Source organism: Coregonus lavaretus, assembly GCF_964263955.1.
Source record: "Coregonus lavaretus genome assembly, chromosome: 12".
Lineage (NCBI taxonomy): Eukaryota > Metazoa > Chordata > Actinopteri > Salmoniformes > Salmonidae > Coregonus > Coregonus lavaretus.
The window spans coordinates 12666088-12688459 of NC_139999.1; the positions used below are offsets into that span (position 1 = coordinate 12666088).

The following is a 22372-nucleotide window of genomic DNA, read 5'->3' on the forward strand; positions in this document are numbered from 1 at the left end:
GAAGCATGTACAACACAGATAATAGGGCTACATACAGTTGAAGTTGGAAGTTTACATACACCTTAGCCAAATGTTTTTTAAACTCAGTTTCACAATTCCTGACATTTAATCCTAGTAAATATTCCCTCTCTTACGTCAGTTAGGATCACCACTTTATTTTAAGAATATGAATTGTCAGAATATAGTAGAAATAATGATTTATTTAGCTTTTATTTCTTTCATCACATTCCCAGTGGGTCAGAAGTTTACATACACTCAATTAGTATTTGGTAGCATGTCCTAACCACTTGCCAAAACTATAGTTTGTTAACAAGAAATTTGTGGAGTGGTTGAAAAACGAGTTTTAATGACTCCAACCTAAATGTATGTAAACTTCCGACTTTAACTGTATGAAGGAAGAGGAAAATAGAGGGCTACATATGAAGGAAGAGGATAATAGAGGACTAAATATGAAGGAAGAGGATAGTAGAGGGATAAATATGAAGGAAGAGGATAATAGAGGGCTACATATGAAGGAAGAGGATAGTAGATGGCTACATATGAAGGAAGAGGAACATAGAGGGCTACATATGAAGGAAGAGGAAAATAGAGGGCTACATATGAAGGAAGAGGATAGTAGAGGGATACATATGAAGGAAGAGGATAGTAGAGGGCTAAATATGAAGGAAGAGGATAATAGAGGGATACATATGAAGGAAGAAGATAGTAGAGGGCTACATATGAAGGAAGAGGATAGTAGAGGGCTAAATATGAAGGAAGAGGATAGTAGAGGGCTACATATGAAGGAAGAGGATAATAGAGGGCTACATATGAAGGAAGAGGATAATAGAGGGCTAAATATGAAGGAAGAGGATAGTAGAGGGATACATATGAAGGAAGAGGATAGTAGAGGGATACATATGAAGGAAGAGGATAGTAGAGGGCTACATATGAAGGAAGAGGATAGTAGAGGGCTAAATATTAAGGAAGAGGATAGTAGAGGGATACATATGAAGGAAGAGGATAATAGAGGGCTACATATGAAGGAAGAGGATAATAGAGGGCTAAATATGAAGGAAGAGGATAGTAGAGGGATACATATGAAGGAAGAGGATAGTAGAGGGCTACATATGAAGGAAGAGGATAGTAGAGGGCTAAATATGAAGGAAGAGGATAGTAGAGGGATACATATGAAGGAAGAAGATAGTAGAGGGCTACATATGAAGGAAGAGGATAGTAGAGGGCTAAATATTAAGGAAGAGGATAGTAGAGGGATACATATGAAGGAAGAGGATAGTAGAGGGCTACATATGAAGGAAGAGGATAATAGAGGGCTAAATATGAAGGAAGAGGATAGTAGAGGGATACATATGAAGGAAGAAGATAGTAGAGGGCTACATATGAAGGTAGAGCATAGTAGAGGGATACATATGAAGGAAGAGGATAGTAGAGGGCTACATATGAAGGAAGAGGAAAATAGAGGGCTACATATGAAGGAAGAGGATAGTAGAGGGCTACATATGAAGGAAGAGGATAGTAGAGGGCTACATATGAAGGAAGAGGAAAATAGAGGGCTACATATGAAGAAAGAGGAAAATAGAGGGCTACATATGAAGGAAGAGGATAATAGAGGACTAAATATGAAGGAAGAGGATAATAGAGGGATACATATGAAGGAAGAAGATAGTAGAGGGCTACATATGAAGGAAGAGGATAGTAGAGGGCTAAATATGAAGGAAGAGGATAGTAGAGGGCTACATATGAAGGAAGAGGATAATAGAGGGCTACATATGAAGGAAGAGGATAATAGAGGGCTAAATATGAAGGAAGAGGATAGTAGAGGGATACATATGAAGGAAGAGGATAGTAGAGGGATACATATGAAGGAAGAGGATAGTAGAGGGCTACATATGAAGGAAGAGGATAGTAGAGGGCTAAATATTAAGGAAGAGGATAGTAGAGGGATACATATGAAGGAAGAGGATAATAGAGGGCTACATATGAAGGAAGAGGATAATAGAGGGCTAAATATGAAGGAAGAGGATAGTAGAGGGATACATATGAAGGAAGAGGATAGTAGAGGGCTACATATGAAGGAAGAGGATAGTAGAGGGCTAAATATGAAGGAAGAGGATAGTAGAGGGATACATATGAAGGAAGAGGATAGTAGAGGGCTACATATTAAGGAAGAGGATAGTAGAGGGATACATATGAAGGAAGAGGATAATAGAGGGCTACATATGAAGGAAGAGGATAATAGAGGGCTAAATATGAAGGAAGAGGATAGTAGAGGGATACATATGAAGGAAGAGGATAGTAGAGGGCTACATATGAAGGAAGAGGATAGTAGAGGGCTAAATATGAAGGAAGAGGATAGTAGAGGGATACATATGAAGGAAGAGGATAGTAGAGGGCTACATATGAAGGAAGAGGATAATAGAGGGCTAAATATGAAGGAAGAGGATAGTAGAGGGATACATATGAAGGAAGAAGATAGTAGAGGGCTACATATGAAGGTAGAGCATAGTAGAGGGATACATATGAAGGAAGAGGATAGTAGAGGGCTACATATGAAGGAAGAGGAAAATAGAGGGCTACATATGAAGGAAGAGGATAGTAGAGGGCTACATATGAAGGAAGAGGATAGTAGAGGGCTACATATGAAGGAAGAGGAAAATAGAGGGCTACATATGAAGAAAGAGGAAAATAGAGGGCTACATATGAAGGAAGAGGATAGTAGAGGGCTAAATATGAAGGAAGAGGATAGTAGAGGGCTACATATGAAGGAAGAGGATAATAGAGGGCTACATATGAAGGAAGAGGATAGTAGAGGGCTAAATATGAAGGAAGAGGATAGTAGAGGGATACATATGAAGGAAGAAGATAGTAGAGGGCTACATATGAAGGTAGAGCATAGTAGAGGGATACATATGAAGGAAGAGGATAATAGAGGGCTACATATGAAGGAAGAGTATAGTAGAGGGCTAAATATGAAGGAAGAGGATAGTATTGGGCTACATTTGAAGGAAGAGGATAGTAGAGGGCTACATTTGAAGGAAGAGGATAGTAGAGGCTACATATGAAGGAAGAGGAAAATAGAGGGCTACATATGAAGGAAGAGGAAAATAGAGGGCTACATATGAAGGAATAGGATAATAGAGGGCTACATATGAAGGTAGAGGATAGTAGAGGGATACATATGAAGGAAGAGGATAGTAGAGGGATAAATATGAAGGAAGAAGATAGTAGAGGGCTACATATGAAGGTAGAGGATAGTAGAGGGATACATATGAAGGAAGAGGATAATAGAGGGCTACATATGAAGGAATAGGATAGTATCGGGCTACATTTGAAGGAAGAGGATAGTAGAGGGCTACATTTGAAGGAAGAGGATAGTAGAGGCTACTTATGAAGGAAGAGGATAATAGAGGGCTACATATGAAGGAAGAGGATAGTAGAGGGATGCATATGAAGGAAGAGGATAGTAGAGGGATACATATGAAGGAAGAGGATAGTAGAGGGATACATATGTAGGAAGAGGATAGTAGAGGGATACATATGAAGGAAGAGGATAATAGAGGGCTACATATGAAGGAAGAGGATAATAGAGGGCTAAATATGAAGGAAGAGGATAGTAGAGGGATACATATGAAGGAAGAGGATAGTAGAGGGCTACATATGAAGGAAGAGGATAGTAGAGGGCTAAATATGAAGGAAGAGGATAGTAGAGGGATACATATGAAGGAAGAAGATAGTAGAGGGCTACATATGAAGGAAGAGGATAGTAGAGGGCTAAATATTAAGGAAGAGGATAGTAGAGGGATACATATGAAGGAAGAGGATAGTAGAGGGCTACATATGAAGGAAGAGGATAATAGAGGGCTAAATATGAAGGAAGAGGATAGTAGAGGGATACATATGAAGGAAGAAGATAGTAGAGGGCTACATATGAAGGTAGAGCATAGTAGAGGGATACATATGAAGGAAGAGGATAGTAGAGGGCTACATATGAAGGAAGAGGAAAATAGAGGGCTACATATGAAGGAAGAGGATAGTAGAGGGCTACATATGAAGGAAGAGGATAGTAGAGGGCTACATATGAAGGAAGAGGAAAATAGAGGGCTACATATGAAGAAAGAGGAAAATAGAGGGCTACATATGAAGGAAGAGGATAATAGAGGACTAAATATGAAGGAAGAGGATAATAGAGGGATACATATGAAGGAAGAAGATAGTAGAGGGCTACATATGAAGGAAGAGGATAGTAGAGGGCTAAATATGAAGGAAGAGGATAGTAGAGGGCTACATATGAAGGAAGAGGATAATAGAGGGCTACATATGAAGGAAGAGGATAATAGAGGGCTAAATATGAAGGAAGAGGATAGTAGAGGGATACATATGAAGGAAGAGGATAGTAGAGGGATACATATGAAGGAAGAGGATAGTAGAGGGCTACATATGAAGGAAGAGGATAGTAGAGGGCTAAATATTAAGGAAGAGGATAGTAGAGGGATACATATGAAGGAAGAGGATAATAGAGGGCTACATATGAAGGAAGAGGATAATAGAGGGCTAAATATGAAGGAAGAGGATAGTAGAGGGATACATATGAAGGAAGAGGATAGTAGAGGGCTACATATGAAGGAAGAGGATAGTAGAGGGCTAAATATGAAGGAAGAGGATAGTAGAGGGATACATATGAAGGAAGAAGATAGTAGAGGGCTACATATGAAGGAAGAGGATAGTAGAGGGCTAAATATTAAGGAAGAGGATAGTAGAGGGATACATATGAAGGAAGAGGATAGTAGAGGGCTACATATGAAGGAAGAGGATAATAGAGGGCTAAATATGAAGGAAGAGGATAGTAGAGGGATACATATGAAGGAAGAAGATAGTAGAGGGCTACATATGAAGGTAGAGCATAGTAGAGGGATACATATGAAGGAAGAGGATAGTAGAGGGCTACATATGAAGGAAGAGGAAAATAGAGGGCTACATATGAAGGAAGAGGATAGTAGAGGGCTACATATGAAGGAAGAGGATAGTAGAGGGCTACATATGAAGGAAGAGGAAAATAGAGGGCTACATATGAAGAAAGAGGAAAATAGAGGGCTACATATGAAGGAAGAGGATAGTAGAGGGCTAAATATGAAGGAAGAGGATAGTAGAGGGCTACATATGAAGGAAGAGGATAATAGAGGGCTTCATATGAAGGAAGAGGATAGTAGAGGGCTAAATATGAAGGAAGAGGATAGTAGAGGGATACATATGAAGGAAGAAGATAGTAGAGGGCTACATATGAAGGTAGAGCATAGTAGAGGGATACATATGAAGGAAGAGGATAATAGAGGGCTACATATGAAGGAAGAGTATAGTAGAGGGCTAAATATGAAGGAAGAGGATAGTATTGGGCTACATTTGAAGGAAGAGGATAGTAGAGGGCTACATTTGAAGGAAGAGGATAGTAGAGGCTACATATGAAGGAAGAGGAAAATAGAGGGCTACATATGAAGGAAGAGGAAAATAGAGGGCTACATATGAAGGAATAGGATAATAGAGGGCTACATATGAAGGTAGAGGATAGTAGAGGGATACATATGAAGGAAGAGGATAGTAGAGGGATAAATATGAAGGAAGAAGATAGTAGAGGGCTACATATGAAGGTAGAGGATAGTAGAGGGATACATATGAAGGAAGAGGATAATAGAGGGCTACATATGAAGGAAGAGGATAGTATCGGGCTACATTTGAAGGAAGAGGATAGTAGAGGGCTACATTTGAAGGAAGAGGATAGTAGAGGCTACTTATGAAGGAAGAGGATAATAGAGGGCTACATATGAAGGAAGAGGATAGTAGAGGGATGCATATGAAGGAAGAGGATAGTAGAGGGATACATATGAAGGAAGAGGATAGTAGAGGGATACATATGTAGGAAGAGGATAGTAGAGGGATACATATGAAGGAAGAGGATAGTAGAGGGATACATATGAAGGAAGAGGATAGTAGAGGGATACATATGAAGGAAGAGGATAGTAGCAGGCTGCATTTGAAGGAAGAGGATAGTAGAGGGCTACATTTGAAGGAAGAGGATAGTAGATGCTACATATGAAGGAAGAGGATAATAGAGGGATACATATGAAGGAAGAGGATAGTAGAAGGATACATATGAAGGAAGAGGATAGTAGAGGGATACATATGAAGGAAGAGGATAGTAGAGGGATACATATGTAGGAAGAGGATAGTAGAAGGATACATATGAAGGAAGAGGATAGTAGAGGGCTACATATGAAGGAAGAGGATAGTAGAGGGCTAAATATGAAGGAAGATGATAGTAGAGGGTTACATATGAAGGAAGAGGATAGTAGAGGGATACATATGAAGCATGAAGATAGTAGAGAGATACATATGAAGGAAGAGGATAGTAGAGGCTACACATGAAGGAAGAGGATAGTAGAGGGATACATATGAAGGAAGAGGATCGTAAAGGAATACATATGAAGCAAGAAGATTGTAGAGCGATGCATATGAAGGAAGATGATAATAGAGGGATACATATGTAGGAAGAGGATAGTAGAGGGATACATATGAAGGAAGAGGATAGTAGAGGGATACATATGTAGGAAGAGGATAGTAGAGGGTTACATATGTAGGAAGAGGATAGTAGAGGGTTACATATGAAGGAAGAGGATAATAGAGGGCTACATATCAAGGAGGATAGTAGAGGGCTACATATGAAGGAAGAGGATAGTAGAGGGATACATATGTAGGAAGAGGGTAGTAGAGGGCTACATATGAAGGAATATGATAGTAGAGGGATACATGTGAAGGAAGAGGATAATAGAGGGCTACATATGAAGGAAGAGGATAATAGAGGGCTACATATGTAGGAAGAGGATAGTAGAGGGCTACATATGAAGGAAGAGGATAATAGAGGGCTACATATGAAGGAAGCGGATAATAGAGGGCTACATATGAAGGAAGAGGATAGTAGAGGGCTACATATGAAGGAAGAGGATAGTAGAGGGCTACATATGAAGGAAGAGGATAATAGAGGTCTACATATGAAGGAAGAGGATAGTAGAGGGCTACATGTGAAGGAAGAGGATAATAGAGGGATACATATGAAGGAAGAGGATAATAGAGGGATACATATGAAGGAAGAGGATAGTAGAGGGCTAAATATGAAGGAAGAGGATAGTAGAGGGCTACATATGAAGGAAGAGGATAATAGAGGGCTACATATGAAGGAAGAGGATAATAGAGGGATACCTATGAAGGAAGAGGATAGTAGAGGGCTAATTATGAAGGAAGAGGATAGTAGAGGGATACATATGAAGGAAGAGGATAGTAGAGGGATACATATGAAGGAAGAGGATAATAGAGGGCTACATATGAAGGAAGAGGATAATAGAGGGCTAAATATGAAGGAAGAGGATAGTAGAGGGATACATATGAAGGAAGAGGATAGTAGAGGGCTACATATGAAGGAAGAGGATAGTAGAGGGCTAAATATGAAGGAAGAGGATAGTAGAGGGATACATATGAAGGAAGAAGATAGTAGAGGGCTACATATGAAGGAAGAGGATAGTAGAGGGCTAAATATTAAGGAAGAGGATAGTAGAGGGATACATATGAAGGAAGAGGATAGTAGAGGGCTACATATGAAGGAAGAGGATAATAGAGGGCTAAATATGAAGGAAGAGGATAGTAGAGGGATACATATGAAGGAAGAAGATAGTAGAGGGCTACATATGAAGGTAGAGCATAGTAGAGGGATACATATGAAGGAAGAGGATAGTAGAGGGCTACATATGAAGGAAGAGGAAAATAGAGGGCTACATATGAAGGAAGAGGATAGTAGAGGGCTACATATGAAGGAAGAGGATAGTAGAGGGCTACATATGAAGGAAGAGGAAAATAGAGGGCTACATATGAAGAAAGAGGAAAATAGAGGGCTACATATGAAGGAAGAGGATAATAGAGGACTAAATATGAAGGAAGAGGATAATAGAGGGATACATATGAAGGAAGAAGATAGTAGAGGGCTACATATGAAGGAAGAGGATAGTAGAGGGCTAAATATGAAGGAAGAGGATAGTAGAGGGCTACATATGAAGGAAGAGGATAATAGAGGGCTACATATGAAGGAAGAGGATAATAGAGGGCTAAATATGAAGGAAGAGGATAGTAGAGGGATACATATGAAGGAAGAGGATAGTAGAGGGATACATATGAAGGAAGAGGATAGTAGAGGGCTACATATGAAGGAAGAGGATAGTAGAGGGCTAAATATTAAGGAAGAGGATAGTAGAGGGATACATATGAAGGAAGAGGATAATAGAGGGCTACATATGAAGGAAGAGGATAATAGAGGGCTAAATATGAAGGAAGAGGATAGTAGAGGGATACATATGAAGGAAGAGGATAGTAGAGGGCTACATATGAAGGAAGAGGATAGTAGAGGGCTAAATATGAAGGAAGAGGATAGTAGAGGGATACATATGAAGGAAGAAGATAGTAGAGGGCTACATATGAAGGAAGAGGATAGTAGAGGGCTAAATATTAAGGAAGAGGATAGTAGAGGGATACATATGAAGGAAGAGGATAGTAGAGGGCTACATATGAAGGAAGAGGATAATAGAGGGCTAAATATGAAGGAAGAGGATAGTAGAGGGATACATATGAAGGAAGAAGATAGTAGAGGGCTACATATGAAGGTAGAGCATAGTAGAGGGATACATATGAAGGAAGAGGATAGTAGAGGGCTACATATGAAGGAAGAGGAAAATAGAGGGCTACATATGAAGGAAGAGGATAGTAGAGGGCTACATATGAAGGAAGAGGATAGTAGAGGGCTACATATGAAGGAAGAGGAAAATAGAGGGCTACATATGAAGAAAGAGGAAAATAGAGGGCTACATATGAAGGAAGAGGATAGTAGAGGGCTAAATATGAAGGAAGAGGATAGTAGAGGGCTACATATGAAGGAAGAGGATAATAGAGGGCTTCATATGAAGGAAGAGGATAGTAGAGGGCTAAATATGAAGGAAGAGGATAGTAGAGGGATACATATGAAGGAAGAAGATAGTAGAGGGCTACATATGAAGGTAGAGCATAGTAGAGGGATACATATGAAGGAAGAGGATAATAGAGGGCTACATATGAAGGAAGAGTATAGTAGAGGGCTAAATATGAAGGAAGAGGATAGTATTGGGCTACATTTGAAGGAAGAGGATAGTAGAGGGCTACATTTGAAGGAAGAGGATAGTAGAGGCTACATATGAAGGAAGAGGAAAATAGAGGGCTACATATGAAGGAAGAGGAAAATAGAGGGCTACATATGAAGGAATAGGATAATAGAGGGCTACATATGAAGGTAGAGGATAGTAGAGGGATACATATGAAGGAAGAGGATAGTAGAGGGATAAATATGAAGGAAGAAGATAGTAGAGGGCTACATATGAAGGTAGAGGATAGTAGAGGGATACATATGAAGGAAGAGGATAATAGAGGGCTACATATGAAGGAAGAGGATAGTATCGGGCTACATTTGAAGGAAGAGGATAGTAGAGGGCTACATTTGAAGGAAGAGGATAGTAGAGGCTACTTATGAAGGAAGAGGATAATAGAGGGCTACATATGAAGGAAGAGGATAGTAGAGGGATGCATATGAAGGAAGAGGATAGTAGAGGGATACATATGAAGGAAGAGGATAGTAGAGGGATACATATGTAGGAAGAGGATAGTAGAGGGATACATATGAAGGAAGAGGATAGTAGAGGGATACATATGAAGGAAGAGGATAGTAGAGGGATACATATGAAGGAAGAGGATAGTAGCAGGCTGCATTTGAAGGAAGAGGATAGTAGAGGGCTACATTTGAAGGAAGAGGATAGTAGATGCTACATATGAAGGAAGAGGATAATAGAGGGATACATATGAAGGAAGAGGATAGTAGAAGGATACATATGAAGGAAGAGGATAGTAGAGGGATACATATGAAGGAAGAGGATAGTAGAGGGATACATATGTAGGAAGAGGATAGTAGAAGGATACATATGAAGGAAGAGGATAGTAGAGGGCTACATATGAAGGAAGAGGATAGTAGAGGGCTAAATATGAAGGAAGATGATAGTAGAGGGTTACATATGAAGGAAGAGGATAGTAGAGGGATACATATGAAGCATGAAGATAGTAGAGAGATACATATGAAGGAAGAGGATAGTAGAGGCTACACATGAAGGAAGAGGATAGTAGAGGGATACATATGAAGGAAGAGGATCGTAAAGGAATACATATGAAGCAAGAAGATTGTAGAGCGATGCATATGAAGGAAGATGATAATAGAGGGATACATATGTAGGAAGAGGATAGTAGAGGGATACATATGAAGGAAGAGGATAGTAGAGGGATACATATGTAGGAAGAGGATAGTAGAGGGTTACATATGTAGGAAGAGGATAGTAGAGGGTTACATATGAAGGAAGAGGATAATAGAGGGCTACATATCAAGGAGGATAGTAGAGGGCTACATATGAAGGAAGAGGATAGTAGAGGGATACATATGTAGGAAGAGGGTAGTAGAGGGCTACATATGAAGGAATATGATAGTAGAGGGATACATGTGAAGGAAGAGGATAATAGAGGGCTACATATGAAGGAAGAGGATAATAGAGGGCTACATATGTAGGAAGAGGATAGTAGAGGGCTACATATGAAGGAAGAGGATAATAGAGGGCTACATATGAAGGAAGCGGATAATAGAGGGCTACATATGAAGGAAGAGGATAGTAGAGGGCTACATATGAAGGAAGAGGATAGTAGAGGGCTACATATGAAGGAAGAGGATAATAGAGGTCTACATATGAAGGAAGAGGATAGTAGAGGGCTACATGTGAAGGAAGAGGATAATAGAGGGATACATATGAAGGAAGAGGATAATAGAGGGATACATATGAAGGAAGAGGATAGTAGAGGGCTAAATATGAAGGAAGAGGATAGTAGAGGGCTACATATGAAGGAAGAGGATAATAGAGGGCTACATATGAAGGAAGAGGATAATAGAGGGATACCTATGAAGGAAGAGGATAGTAGAGGGCTAATTATGAAGGAAGAGGATAGTAGAGGGATACATATGAAGGAAGAGGATAGTAGAGGGCTACATATGAAGGAAGAGGATAGTAGAGGGATACATATGAAGGAAGAGGATAGTAGAGGGCTAAATATGAAGGAAGAGGATGGTAGAGGGATACATATGAAGGAAGAGGATAATAGAAGGATACTTATGAAGGGAGAAGATAGTAGAGGGCTACATATGAAGGAAGATGATAGTAGAGGGATACATATGAAGGAAGAGGATAGTAGAGGGCTACATTTCAAGGAGGATAGTAGAGGGCTACATATGAAGGAAGAGGATAGTAGAGTGATACATGTGAAGGAAGAGGATAGTAGAGGGATACATATGAAGGAAGATGATAGTAGAGGGATACATATGAAGGAAGAGGATAGTAGAGGGATACATATGAAGGAAGATGATAGTAGAGGGATACATATGAAGGAAGAGGATAGTAGAGGGCTACATATGAAGGAAGAGGATAGTAGAGGGCTACATATGAAGGAAGAGGATAGTAGAGGGATACATATTTAGGAAGAGGATAGTAGAGGGCTACATATGAAGGAAGAGTAACTAGAAGACCACAGTTATGAGGAAAGAGAGAGAGCTTCCAAAAAGCAATCGGTAGTTCTTGGGAACAGGCCGTGAAGTGTTTAGGTCCGTATATGCTACCCTTATTGGAACTGTCAATGTCCACGTAAATCAGTGGCCTTATACAGTGCCTTGCAAAAGTATTCATCCCCCTTGGCGTTTTTCCTATTTTGTTGCATTACAACCTGTAATTTAAATTCATTTTTATTTGATTTAATGTAATGGACATACACAAAATAGTCCAAATTGGGGAAGTGAAATTAAAATAATTCTAACAAATAACAGAAAAGTGATGCGTGCATATGTATTCACCCCCTTTGCTATGAAGCCTTCATATATAGCCTCTACTATCTCTTCCTTCATATGTAGCCCTCTACTATCCTCTTCCTTCATATGTAGCCCTCTACTATCCTCTTCCTTCACACTTTAAGCCATACACTCCACAGAGTTGCGCTTTACGGAAGAGTGGCCAGAAAAAAGCCATTGCTTATAGAAAAAAATAAGCAAACACGTTTGGTGTTCACCAAAAGCAATGTGGTCAGATGAGTCTAAAATTTAGCTTTTGGGCCGGGGTGAGTCTTACCGTCCGTGAGGAACGGCTGGGACAGGATTGCTCCCACCGCAATGTCTGAAGCATCCACCTCCACAATGAATGGTAGGGACGGATCAGGATGCCCTTGGACCGGGGCCGATGTAAAGTGCTGCTTAAGCGCATCGAATGCGTTCCCCGCTTCAGGGGTCCAGGCGAATGAGCACACGCTCGTCTGGGTGAGGGCTGTCAGGGGACCGGCTAGGGAGCTACAATTGCGAATAAATCGGCTATAAAAATTAGCGAACCCTAAAAACCGTTGTAGTTGCTTGAGGGGAGGAGGGCTGGGGCCAATCCAGTACCGTGCTGACCTTTGCTGGGTCCCTCCGTAGGTCCCCCTGGGTGACGATGAACCCCAGGAAGGAGACTGTCTCCGTGTGGAACACGCACTTCTCCTCCTTGACGTAGAGAGGGTGATGGAGAAGGTGTTGGAGGACCTGCCTAACGTGCTGCTGGTGTTCACTCATGTTCTTTGAAAATATTAGGATGTGTTCCAAATACACGAAGACGCTGTGGTCGAGGAGGTCCTGGAGTACGTCATTGACCAACGCCTGGAACACCGCAGGTGCGTTGGCTAGACCGAACGGCAGGACTTGGTACTCGTAATGCCCACTGGGTGTGTTAAAAAGCCGTCTTCCACTCGTCCCCCTCCCGAATCCTCACCAGGTTTTAGGCATTTTGTAAGTCCAGCCTGGTGAAGATCCGGGCTCATCAGGGGGAGTGGGAAGCAGTTCTTAACTGTGATGTTGTTGAGCGCCCTGTAATCAACGGCCGTTGCCCACTGTCCTTTTTCCCCACGAAGAAAAGCCTGCGCCCGCGGGTGAGGTAGATGGGCAGATGTGATCCTCGACGAGTGCCTCGTCGATATACTCCCTCATGGCCAGCGTCTCCGGCCCGGGACAAGGAAAACAATCGCCCTCGTGTTGGCATGGTGCCCGGCAGGAGATCAATAGCGCAGTCGTATGGCCTGTGAGGAGGTAGACCCTTGGCACGCCTCTTACTAAACACCTCCCCTGGATATCCTCCCATAGCCCCCCTGCCACCCGGACACGCACGGGGACAGTGCGCCGGGTGATGAAGCCCGACCCCAATGGCCGGCCGTCCAGGCCCATGACCGGAACCGGCTCGGAGAGGGAGAGTAACGGAACGGTCCACCCTTGGGCCAGCCCCGCATCCATCAGGTTTCCCGTGGCCACCAAAATCCACCAGTGCATGCGCCCAACGCGCAGAGTGGGCCCACTGAACCCTGACGGGGAGAAAAGTCAGGGAGTCTCTGGATTTGGGGTTTCGGTTCCAGCTTGCTAGCACCGCTCCCGATAATAGCAAGCCCTCCCGTTTCCCGGCTTCTCAGGGCATGAGTCGCAGTGGTGACATGCCTGGCCGCAGTACAGGCAACGTCCCTGGCGCAGACGCCTCTGCCTCTCCATCCTGGACAAGCGAGCCGCACCCAGCTGCATAGCCTCCTCCTGAGGTGTCTCCTCCCTGAATCGGCGGAAAGCCTCCGGGCTGATAGGGGGACGCGGAGGCGCACCTTGCGTCATCCCGCTCTCGTGCGCCCTCTCACGATGCCGATTGTTTACCCGCACCGAGAGGTTGACGAGGCCGTCCAGTTGCTCAGGCAGCTCCCTGAAGGAGAGTTCGTCCTTCATCCCCTCCGATAGCCCCTGAGTGTAAAGGACGACCAGGGCGGCCTCCTCCCATCCTGCCTCTTGAGCCCGGGTCCGGAACTCCACGGAGTAGTCCGCCACTGAGCGATCACCCTGCCGACAGGCCGTGAGCCACCTCCCAGCCTCGTGCCCCGACACCACCCGAGAGGTGTCGAACACCTTGCGTATCTCCCGGGTAGGAGTCGGCTCTCTCACTCCGCTTTAGCCCAGGAAAGAGCCCGACCCGTCAATAGAGTGATGATGTAGGCCACCCGGCCCTGCTCTGTCGGGAAGGAGGAGGGTTGTAGGCTGAATACAAGGGCACACTGGGTGAGGAATTCCCTGCAGCCCTCTGGACGTCTGTCATCCCTATCCGGAGGTGGTAGGCGGCATTCCCACGATGTCACAGGCGAGACTGGAGACGCCGCTGCGGCTTCCGCTCCCACGCCAGCTGCCGGGGCTGGTCGGGTATCCACCCGGCTCTGCACGGCGATCGTCAGCTGGCGGAGATTCTCTGTGATCTGCTGCAGGCTGCGGTCGTGTTGGTTCATTACAGCCCCCTGCGTTGCCAATGCGCTCTGATACTGTGCTGCCTCCGCTGGGTCCATAGTTGCTCCGTTTTCTGTAAGGGTTGGTGTGAGGTGTGACCCAGGTGCGGTGCAGGATAGACAGTAGGCAGTAGGCAAGGATGGTGAAACAGGGATCTTTACTGGTGGTCCCGAAGCCAGGATACAAAACAACGGACTTAACACGATAAAAGAAAGGTGGAGCAAATATGTCTCCAAAAACAGGCCGACATCCAAAATACGAAATAGTAACTATGACTGAAATAATAAAGAAACAGGGAGAACACTTCTCGAGTACCTGTACATACTTCTCCGATCAGACACTGATTAGTGCTGCTGAGCATAGAGAAACTAGCAGAGAAAACTGAGCAAGGGAACACAGGGAAGTGAGGGCATAAATACACAGGTGAACAGGTAGACACAGGTGACACCAATAGGATGATGATTAGTCCAGACTGTGAGTGAGGAGGTGCCTGAGGTTGTCGGAGGATGACACCTAGTGGAACGCTCTGGAACTGCGACCCCCTCCTGTAACAGGTGTTATGCAATTTCCTCTCTAATACTGTAAGTAACCTTCCTCCTCTGTCTCATTCTCTCTCTCTCTCTCTCTCTCTCTCTCTCTCTCTCTCTCTCAAGTACACAGCACACATGCACGTTCTCTGACAGGGGTGATGTCAACGAGGTGGGCCGAGTTGTTTGGTCCAGGCACTTCCCCAAAAGCTGCCAATTGACAAACGGACAGCTGACCTCCATTGGAGGATCAAACATGGGGCGATAGACACCAATAGAAATTTGGTGCACCTAGATCCAAGCTATTTGGAGGGTTGTCTGTTGAGTCGTTAGTTCATCTCTTCATACAGTGTCCCTGACAGTTAGGGATGTTTACCCTGCTAACCAGCTGGGGGAGGTTTTCTCTTCCAGGCTGTTCATCCTAGGACCAAAGTACAGTTTCAGGCACAGGGGCTTGGTAGTCCTGCTACATTTTCTGTCAGAAGTAGCCAAGCTAGCCATCTGGAAGACAAGAAATAACTGTATGGACAGGGGTCTGTGGATGTGGTGGCCATGCTCAAGGGGTTAGTGGCAACAAGACTGAAGGTGGAGTTTTCCTACTACAGATTGGTGGGGAACCTTTTCATCCATACAGTCATATGAAAAAGTTTGGGCACCACTCTGAGGCTGCATAATAATTTACTCTGTCATCACAGAAAATGATCACAGTGGCATGCCATTCATTTTCTAACAAAAGCTGAGTACTGGGGTATTGTCCAGACAAAGATTTTTAATATCGCAATATTAATTTGTATGAAATTAAATCAGATGTGAAAAATAGGCTATGCAAATATGTGGGCACCCTTGTCATTCTGTTGATCTGAATACCTGTAACTACTTAGCACTGATTAATTGGAACACACAATTGGTTTGGTGAGCTCATTAAGCCTTGAACTTCATAGACAAGTGCATCCAATCATGAGAAAAGGTATTTAAGGTGGCCAATTGCAAGTTGTTGTTCTCTTTGACTCTCCTCTGAAGAGTGGAAACATGGGGGCCTCAAAACAACTCTCAAATGACCTGAAAACAAAGATTGTTCAACATTATGGTTTAGGGGAAGGCTACAAAAAGCTATTGCAGAGATGTAAGCTGTCAGTGTCCACTGTGAGGAACATAGTGAGGAAATGGAAGACCACAGGCACAGTTCTTGTTAAGGCCAGAAGTGGCAGGCCAAGTAAAATATCGGAGAGGCAAAGGCGAAGGATGGTGAGAACGGTCAAATACAGCCCACAGACCACCTCCAAAGACCTACAACATCATCTTGCTGCAGATGGTGTCACTGTGCATCGTTCAAAAATTCAGGACGTGAGAGTGATGCGGAAGAAGCCTTTTTCTGCACACATGCCACAAACAGAGTCGCTTGAGGTACGCAAACGCACATTTGGACAAGCCAGCTTCATTTTGGAATAAGGTGCTGTGGACTGATGAAACAAAGATTGAGTTATTTGGTCATAACAAGGGGCGTTATGCATTGCGGCAAAAGAACACATCGTTCCAAGAAAAACACTTGCTACCCACAGTCAAATTTGGTGGGGGTTCCATCATGCTGTGGGGCTGTGTGGCCAGTGCCGGTACTGGGAATCTTGTTAAAGTTGAGGGTCGCATGGATTCCACTCAATATCAGCAGATTCTTGGGAATAATGTTGAAGAATCAGTCACAAAGTTGAAGTTATGCCGGGGCTGGATATTTCAACAAGACAACGACCCAAAACACTGCTCAAAATCTACCCAGGCATTTATGCAGAGGAACAAGTACAATGTTCTGGAATGGCCATCCCAGTCCCCAGACCTGAATGTCATTGAGAATCTGTTGGATGATTTGAAGCGGCCTGTCCATGCTCGGCAACCATCAAACCTAACTGAAGTGGAGATGTTTTGTAAGGAGGTATGGTCCAAAATACCTTCATCCAGAATCCAGACACTCATTAGAGGCTATAGGAAGCATCTAGAGGCTGTTATTTTAGCAAAAGGAGGCTCTACTAAATATTGATGTGATTTTTCTGTTGGGGTACCCAAATTTATGCACCCGTCTAATTTCGTTTTGATCCATATTGCACATTTTCTGTTAATCCAATAAACCTAATTTCACTACTGAAATATTACTGTGTCCATCAGTTATTTGATAGATCAAAATGAAATTGCTGATCCAAACACCCAATTATTTATAAATGGAAATCATGGAAATTGTCAGGGGTGCCCAAACTTTTTCATACGACTGTACATGGGGCCTTCAGGGGGCGTTGTGCTCTGTTGACGAAGAAGGGGATCTGGAGTTGTCCTTTTAAAACCCTCTCAAATTTCAGTTGTTTTCTTACAGGCTGTACACATGAGCACGGTGGTGCATGATTCCTGAGGTTGAATGTTCATGTACTGTAGGGTCTTGACCCAATAAAGGGGATTTTAAAATTATCTCTCTCTCTCTCTCTCTGCCTCTCTCTCTGCCCCTCTTTCCCTCTCTCTCTCTCTCTCTCTCTCTCTCTCTCTCTCTCTCTCTCTCTCTCTCTCTCTCTCTCTCTCTCTCTCTCTGCCTTTCTCTTTCTCTCTCTCTGCATCTCTCTCTGCCTCTCTCTCTCTCTCTTTCTCTCTCTCAGTTTGTGGTACCTGAATGGGAACTACCTGGTGATCATGGTCTCCATTAGCGTCATCCTTCCTCTGGCCCTGATGAAGCAGCTGGGTGAGTTGCACCTCTTCTTCTCCCTTCTAACCTCTTTGTTTTCCTGCAAAATAACAACAAGCTTGTATGTGACACCAACCACGTAATAACCCTGGGTTGTCCACAACACACAACTGAATACTGTGTTAGCTAACTGAGCTAAAGGCCAGCCGTTAGGCTCTGGGAGGTAACATGAATCTTCAGGTCTCAGGCAAGGCTAGTCATCAATAGTGTAGTTCACTGAACCACCTCCACTACATAAGGACACATGCACAGCTGTCCTACTGGGCCAAGTCTTATGAAAGCCTCAGCCAGCTTTACATTAGGTTATAACAGCAACATGTGGTTAGATGTGAGAGCTACACTCCAGTAAAGCAAGGTGGAGGTTGAGAAATACCACGGGGTGTAATACACTCCAGTAAAGCAAGGTGGAGGTGGAGGAATACCACGGGGTGTAATACACTCCAGTAAAGCAAGGTGGAGGTGGAGGAATACCACGGGGTGTAATAAGGCTCCCATTGCAGTGTGGAGGTCCTGACAGCATTGACAATTCTCCTGGGTCACACAGCAGCCAATCAGACCCTCACACCGCTCCCACTCTCCTGGCCCGGTATTGGTGCTGCCATGGAAACGGCAGGGACCCAATTAGCCTCCTATGTCTCCATGGAGCCCAGAAACACGGAGTTGTAGACGACCAAGACAACACTAACACAGATGAGACGCTGCATGGTTGTGCGGTTACACACACACACACACACACACACACACAGTGCAACACAATGTGTGTGTTGCACTGGCAATCATGGTTGCTCCACGCACCTGCAGCACACTGATTAAGTTTTAAGAAATTATGCGCAGCAATCACCTCCTTTCACTGGCACTCATGTCCATGTTAAAGGCATGTAATTGGAGGTGGTCTTTCGACCATTAGTAGCCTACATCTAGTGTGACCACCAAACTCTTTTATATAACACTGTAGAAAACCTCCCTGTAAATTCCAACTCCAGGAATCAGTAGATTTAAATAGCTCACAATTCTATTCCATTATTTCTAATATGTTGTTGTTTTGTGCTCTACAGGCTACCTGGGCTATACCAGTGGTTTCTCCCTTAGCTGCATGGTCTTCTTCCTCAGTGCGGTACGTTTGTTTCTTCTCCCTCCTTCCTCTTCCTCTCCTTCCTCTCCCTCCTCTCTCCTTCCCCTCCCTCCTCTCCCTCCTTTTCTTCCTCTCCCTCCTCTCTCCTTCCTCTCCCTCCTCTCCCTCTTCTTCCTCTCCCTCCTCTCTCCTTCCTCTCCCTCCTCTTCTTCCTCTCCCTCCTCTCCCTCCTCTCCCTCCTCTCCCTCCTCTTCTTCCTCTCCCTCCTCTCCCTCCTCTTCTTCCTCTCCCTCCTCTCCCTCCTCTTCTTCCTCTCCCTCCTCTTCTTCCTCTCCCTCCTCTCCCTCCTCTTCTTCCTCTCCCTCCTCTCCCTCCTCTCCTTCCTCTCCCTCCTCTTCTTCTTCTCCCTCCTTCCTCTTCCTCTCCTTCCTCTCCCTCCTCTCTTCTTCCTCTCCCTCCTCTCCCTCCTCTCCCTCTTCTCCCTCCTCTTCTTCCTCTCCCTCCTCTCCCTCCTCTTCTTCCTCTCCCTCCTCTTCTTCCTCTCCCTCCTCTCCCTCCTCTCCTTCCTCTCCCTCCTCTTCTTCCTCTCCCTCCTCTCTCCTTCCTCTTCCTCCTCTCCTTCCTCTCTCATACCTCCCCTCCTCCCATCCTCCCCTGTCTCTATTTCCAGGGGGATTTCATATTTGGGGATGGTTTGATTGGATGGCAGTAATATATATCAAAGGGATGGTTTGATTTGATGGCAGTAATATATATCAGAGGGATGGTTTGATTTGATGGCAGTAATATATATCAGAGGGATGGTTTGATTGGATGGCAGTAATATATATCAGAGGGATGGTTTGATTGGATGGCAGTAATATATATCAGAGGGATGGTTTGATTGGATGGCAGTAATAATAATATAAGAGCAGCTAAACACATCAAAGGGAAAGAGTGGGACCAAAGTCTTCAGAGACTGACTCACTCTAATCTACTGTGAAAGGGCTTTTCTGAGCTCCATAATACTCCCTCTCCTCCCCTCCTTCCTCCCTCATCCTTCCTTCATCTCTCATACTGATGTATATTCCCTGTGTGTGTATATGACCTGTTGCTGTGTTGTTTGATGTGTATCTTACCTCACTCCTCCTCCTCCCCCTCCTCTTCCAACTCCCTCCCTCTATCTCTCCTCCCCCTTCATTCTCCTTCTCGCCCTTCTTCTCCTCCTCTTCTCTCTCTCCCTCTATCCATCCTCCTCCTCCTCCTCTCTCTCTCCCCTATCTCTCCTCTCCCTCCTCCTCTTCTCTCTCTCATCTCCCTCTCTCCCTCCTCCCCCTCCTCCTCTCTCTCTCCATCCTCCACCTCTTCCTCTCTCTCTCCTCCTCTCTCTCCTCTCCCTCTCTCCCTCCTCAACCTCCTCCTCTCTCTCCCTCTATCCCTCCTCCTCCTCCTCCTCTCTCTCCCGCCCTCCTCCACCTCCTCCCCTCTCTCTCCCTCCTCCTCTCTCCCCCTACAGGTGATCTATAAGAAGTTCCAGATCCCCTGTCCGTTTGAGGAGTTCTTTGCAGCCAATCACACAGTGTCTCACCTGAACGTCACTGATAACCACGCTCTCCATGATAACAGTCTGGTACAGGAGGTGGATGACTCCCACTGTGGTGCAAAAATGTTCACCATGAACTCTCAGGTACAGTAAACCAGACTATAGGCCAAATGTTCACCATGAACTCTCAGGTACAGTAAACCAGACTATAGGCCCTGGTCAAAAGTAGTGCACTAAATAGAGTCTAAAACTCCATAACCCTCGTTCACTTTGCTCACCTATGTACTGCAAAGGTGCAGGCCATGCAAGTCTTGTAGATGAGTAGTCCCTCTGAGGCTGGTCTATGGTAACACTAGGTGTTTGTGTGTTTCGTTCACAGACAGCGTACACCATCCCCATCCTGGCCTTTGCCTTTGTGTGCCATCCTGAGGTCCTGCCTATCTACACTGAGCTCCGCAAGTGAGTGTGCCTGCCCTACCCAAACCTGCTCCGTCTGTCTCCCCACAGTGCCTCCCTAGTGTCAGCACTAAACCTCTGTTCATAGGTTCCTACATGCATATAGTTTACAGTGCATTCGGAAAGTATTCAGACCCCTTGACTTTGTCCACATTTTGTTACGTTACAGCCTTATTCTAAAATTGATTAAATAAAAAACGTTCTTCATCAATCTACACTCAATAACCCATAATGACAAAGCAAAAACAGGTTTTTAGAATTTATTAAAAATAAACAACAGAATTACCTTATTTACATGAGTATTCAGACCCTTTGCTATGAGACTTGAAATTCAGCTCAGGTGCATACTATTTCCATTGATCATCCTTGAGATGTTTCTACAACTTGATTGGAGTCCACTTGCGTTAAATTCAATTGATTGGACATGATTTGGAAAGGCACACACCTGTCTATATAAGGTGTCAGAGCAAAAACCAAGCCATGAGGTCAAAGGAATTGTCCGTAGAGCTCCGAGACAGGATTGTCGAGGCACAGATCTGGGGAAGGGTAGCAAAAAAATTCTGCAGCATTGGAGGTCCCCAAGAACACAGTTGCCTCCATCATTCTTAAATGGAAGAAGTTTGGAACCACTAAGACTCTTCCTATAGCTGGCTGCCCGGCCAAACTGAGCAATCGGGGGAGAAGGGCCTTGGTCAGGGAGGTGACCAAGAACCCAATGTTCACTCTGACAGAGCTCTAGAGTTCCTCTGTGGAGATGGGAGAACATTCCAGAAGGACAACCATCTCTGCAGCACTCCACCAATCAGGCCTTTATGGTAGAGTGGCCAGACGGAAGCCACTCCTCAGTAAAAGGCACATGACAACCCACTTGGAGTTTGCCAAAAGGCACCTAAAGGACTCTCAGACCATGAGAAACAAGATTCTCTGTTCTGATGAAACCAAGATTGAACTCTTTGGCCTGACTGCCAAGCGTCACGTCTGGAGGAAACCTGCCACCATCCCTATGGTGAAGCATGGGGGTGGCAGCATCATGCTGTGGGGATTTCTTTCAGCGGCAGGGACTGGGAGACCAGTCAGGATCGAGGCAAAGATGAACCGAGCAAAGTACAGAGAGATCCTTGATGAAAACCTGCTCCAGAGCGCTCAGGACCTCAGACTGGGGTGAAGGTTCACCTTCCAACAGGACAACGACCCTAAGCACACAGCTTCGGGACAAGTCTGAATGTCCTTGAGTGGCCCAGCCAGAGCCCGGACGATTGATCATCTCTGGAGAGACCTGAAAATAGCTGTGCAGCGATGCTCCCCATCCAACCTAACAGAGTTTGAGAGGATCTGCAGAGAAGAATGGGAGAAACACCCCAAGTACAGGTGTGCCAAGCATGTAGCGTCATACCCAAGAAGACTCAAAGCTGTAATCACTGCCAAAGGTGCTTCAACAAAGTACTGAGTGAATGGTCTGAATACTTATGTAAATGTATATTTCAGTTTTTTTATTTAATATAAATTTGCAAAAATGTATAAAAACCTGTTTTTGCTTTTTCATTATGGGGTATTGTGTGTAGATTGATGAGGGGAAAAAAACAATTTTATCAATTTTAGAATAAGGCTGTAA

At 44.3% G+C, this 22372-nt stretch overlaps 1 protein-coding gene across 2 annotated transcripts in view; it reads left to right on the forward strand.

Moving 5' to 3' along the window:
* The window catches only part of LOC311138897 (sodium-coupled neutral amino acid transporter 3-like), a 73492-nt gene that overhangs the window by 45564 nt on the left and 5556 nt on the right, over positions 1–22372 (forward strand). For both annotated transcript variants that reach the window (XM_084173690.1, XM_084173689.1), the window contains exons 9-12: positions 17625–17707; positions 18766–18824; positions 20278–20448; positions 20684–20763. In XM_084173690.1, the coding sequence (XP_084029816.1) occupies positions 17625–17707; positions 18766–18824; positions 20278–20448; positions 20684–20763 (393 nt within the window). The remainder of the gene's footprint in view (positions 1–17624; positions 17708–18765; positions 18825–20277; positions 20449–20683; positions 20764–22372) is intronic.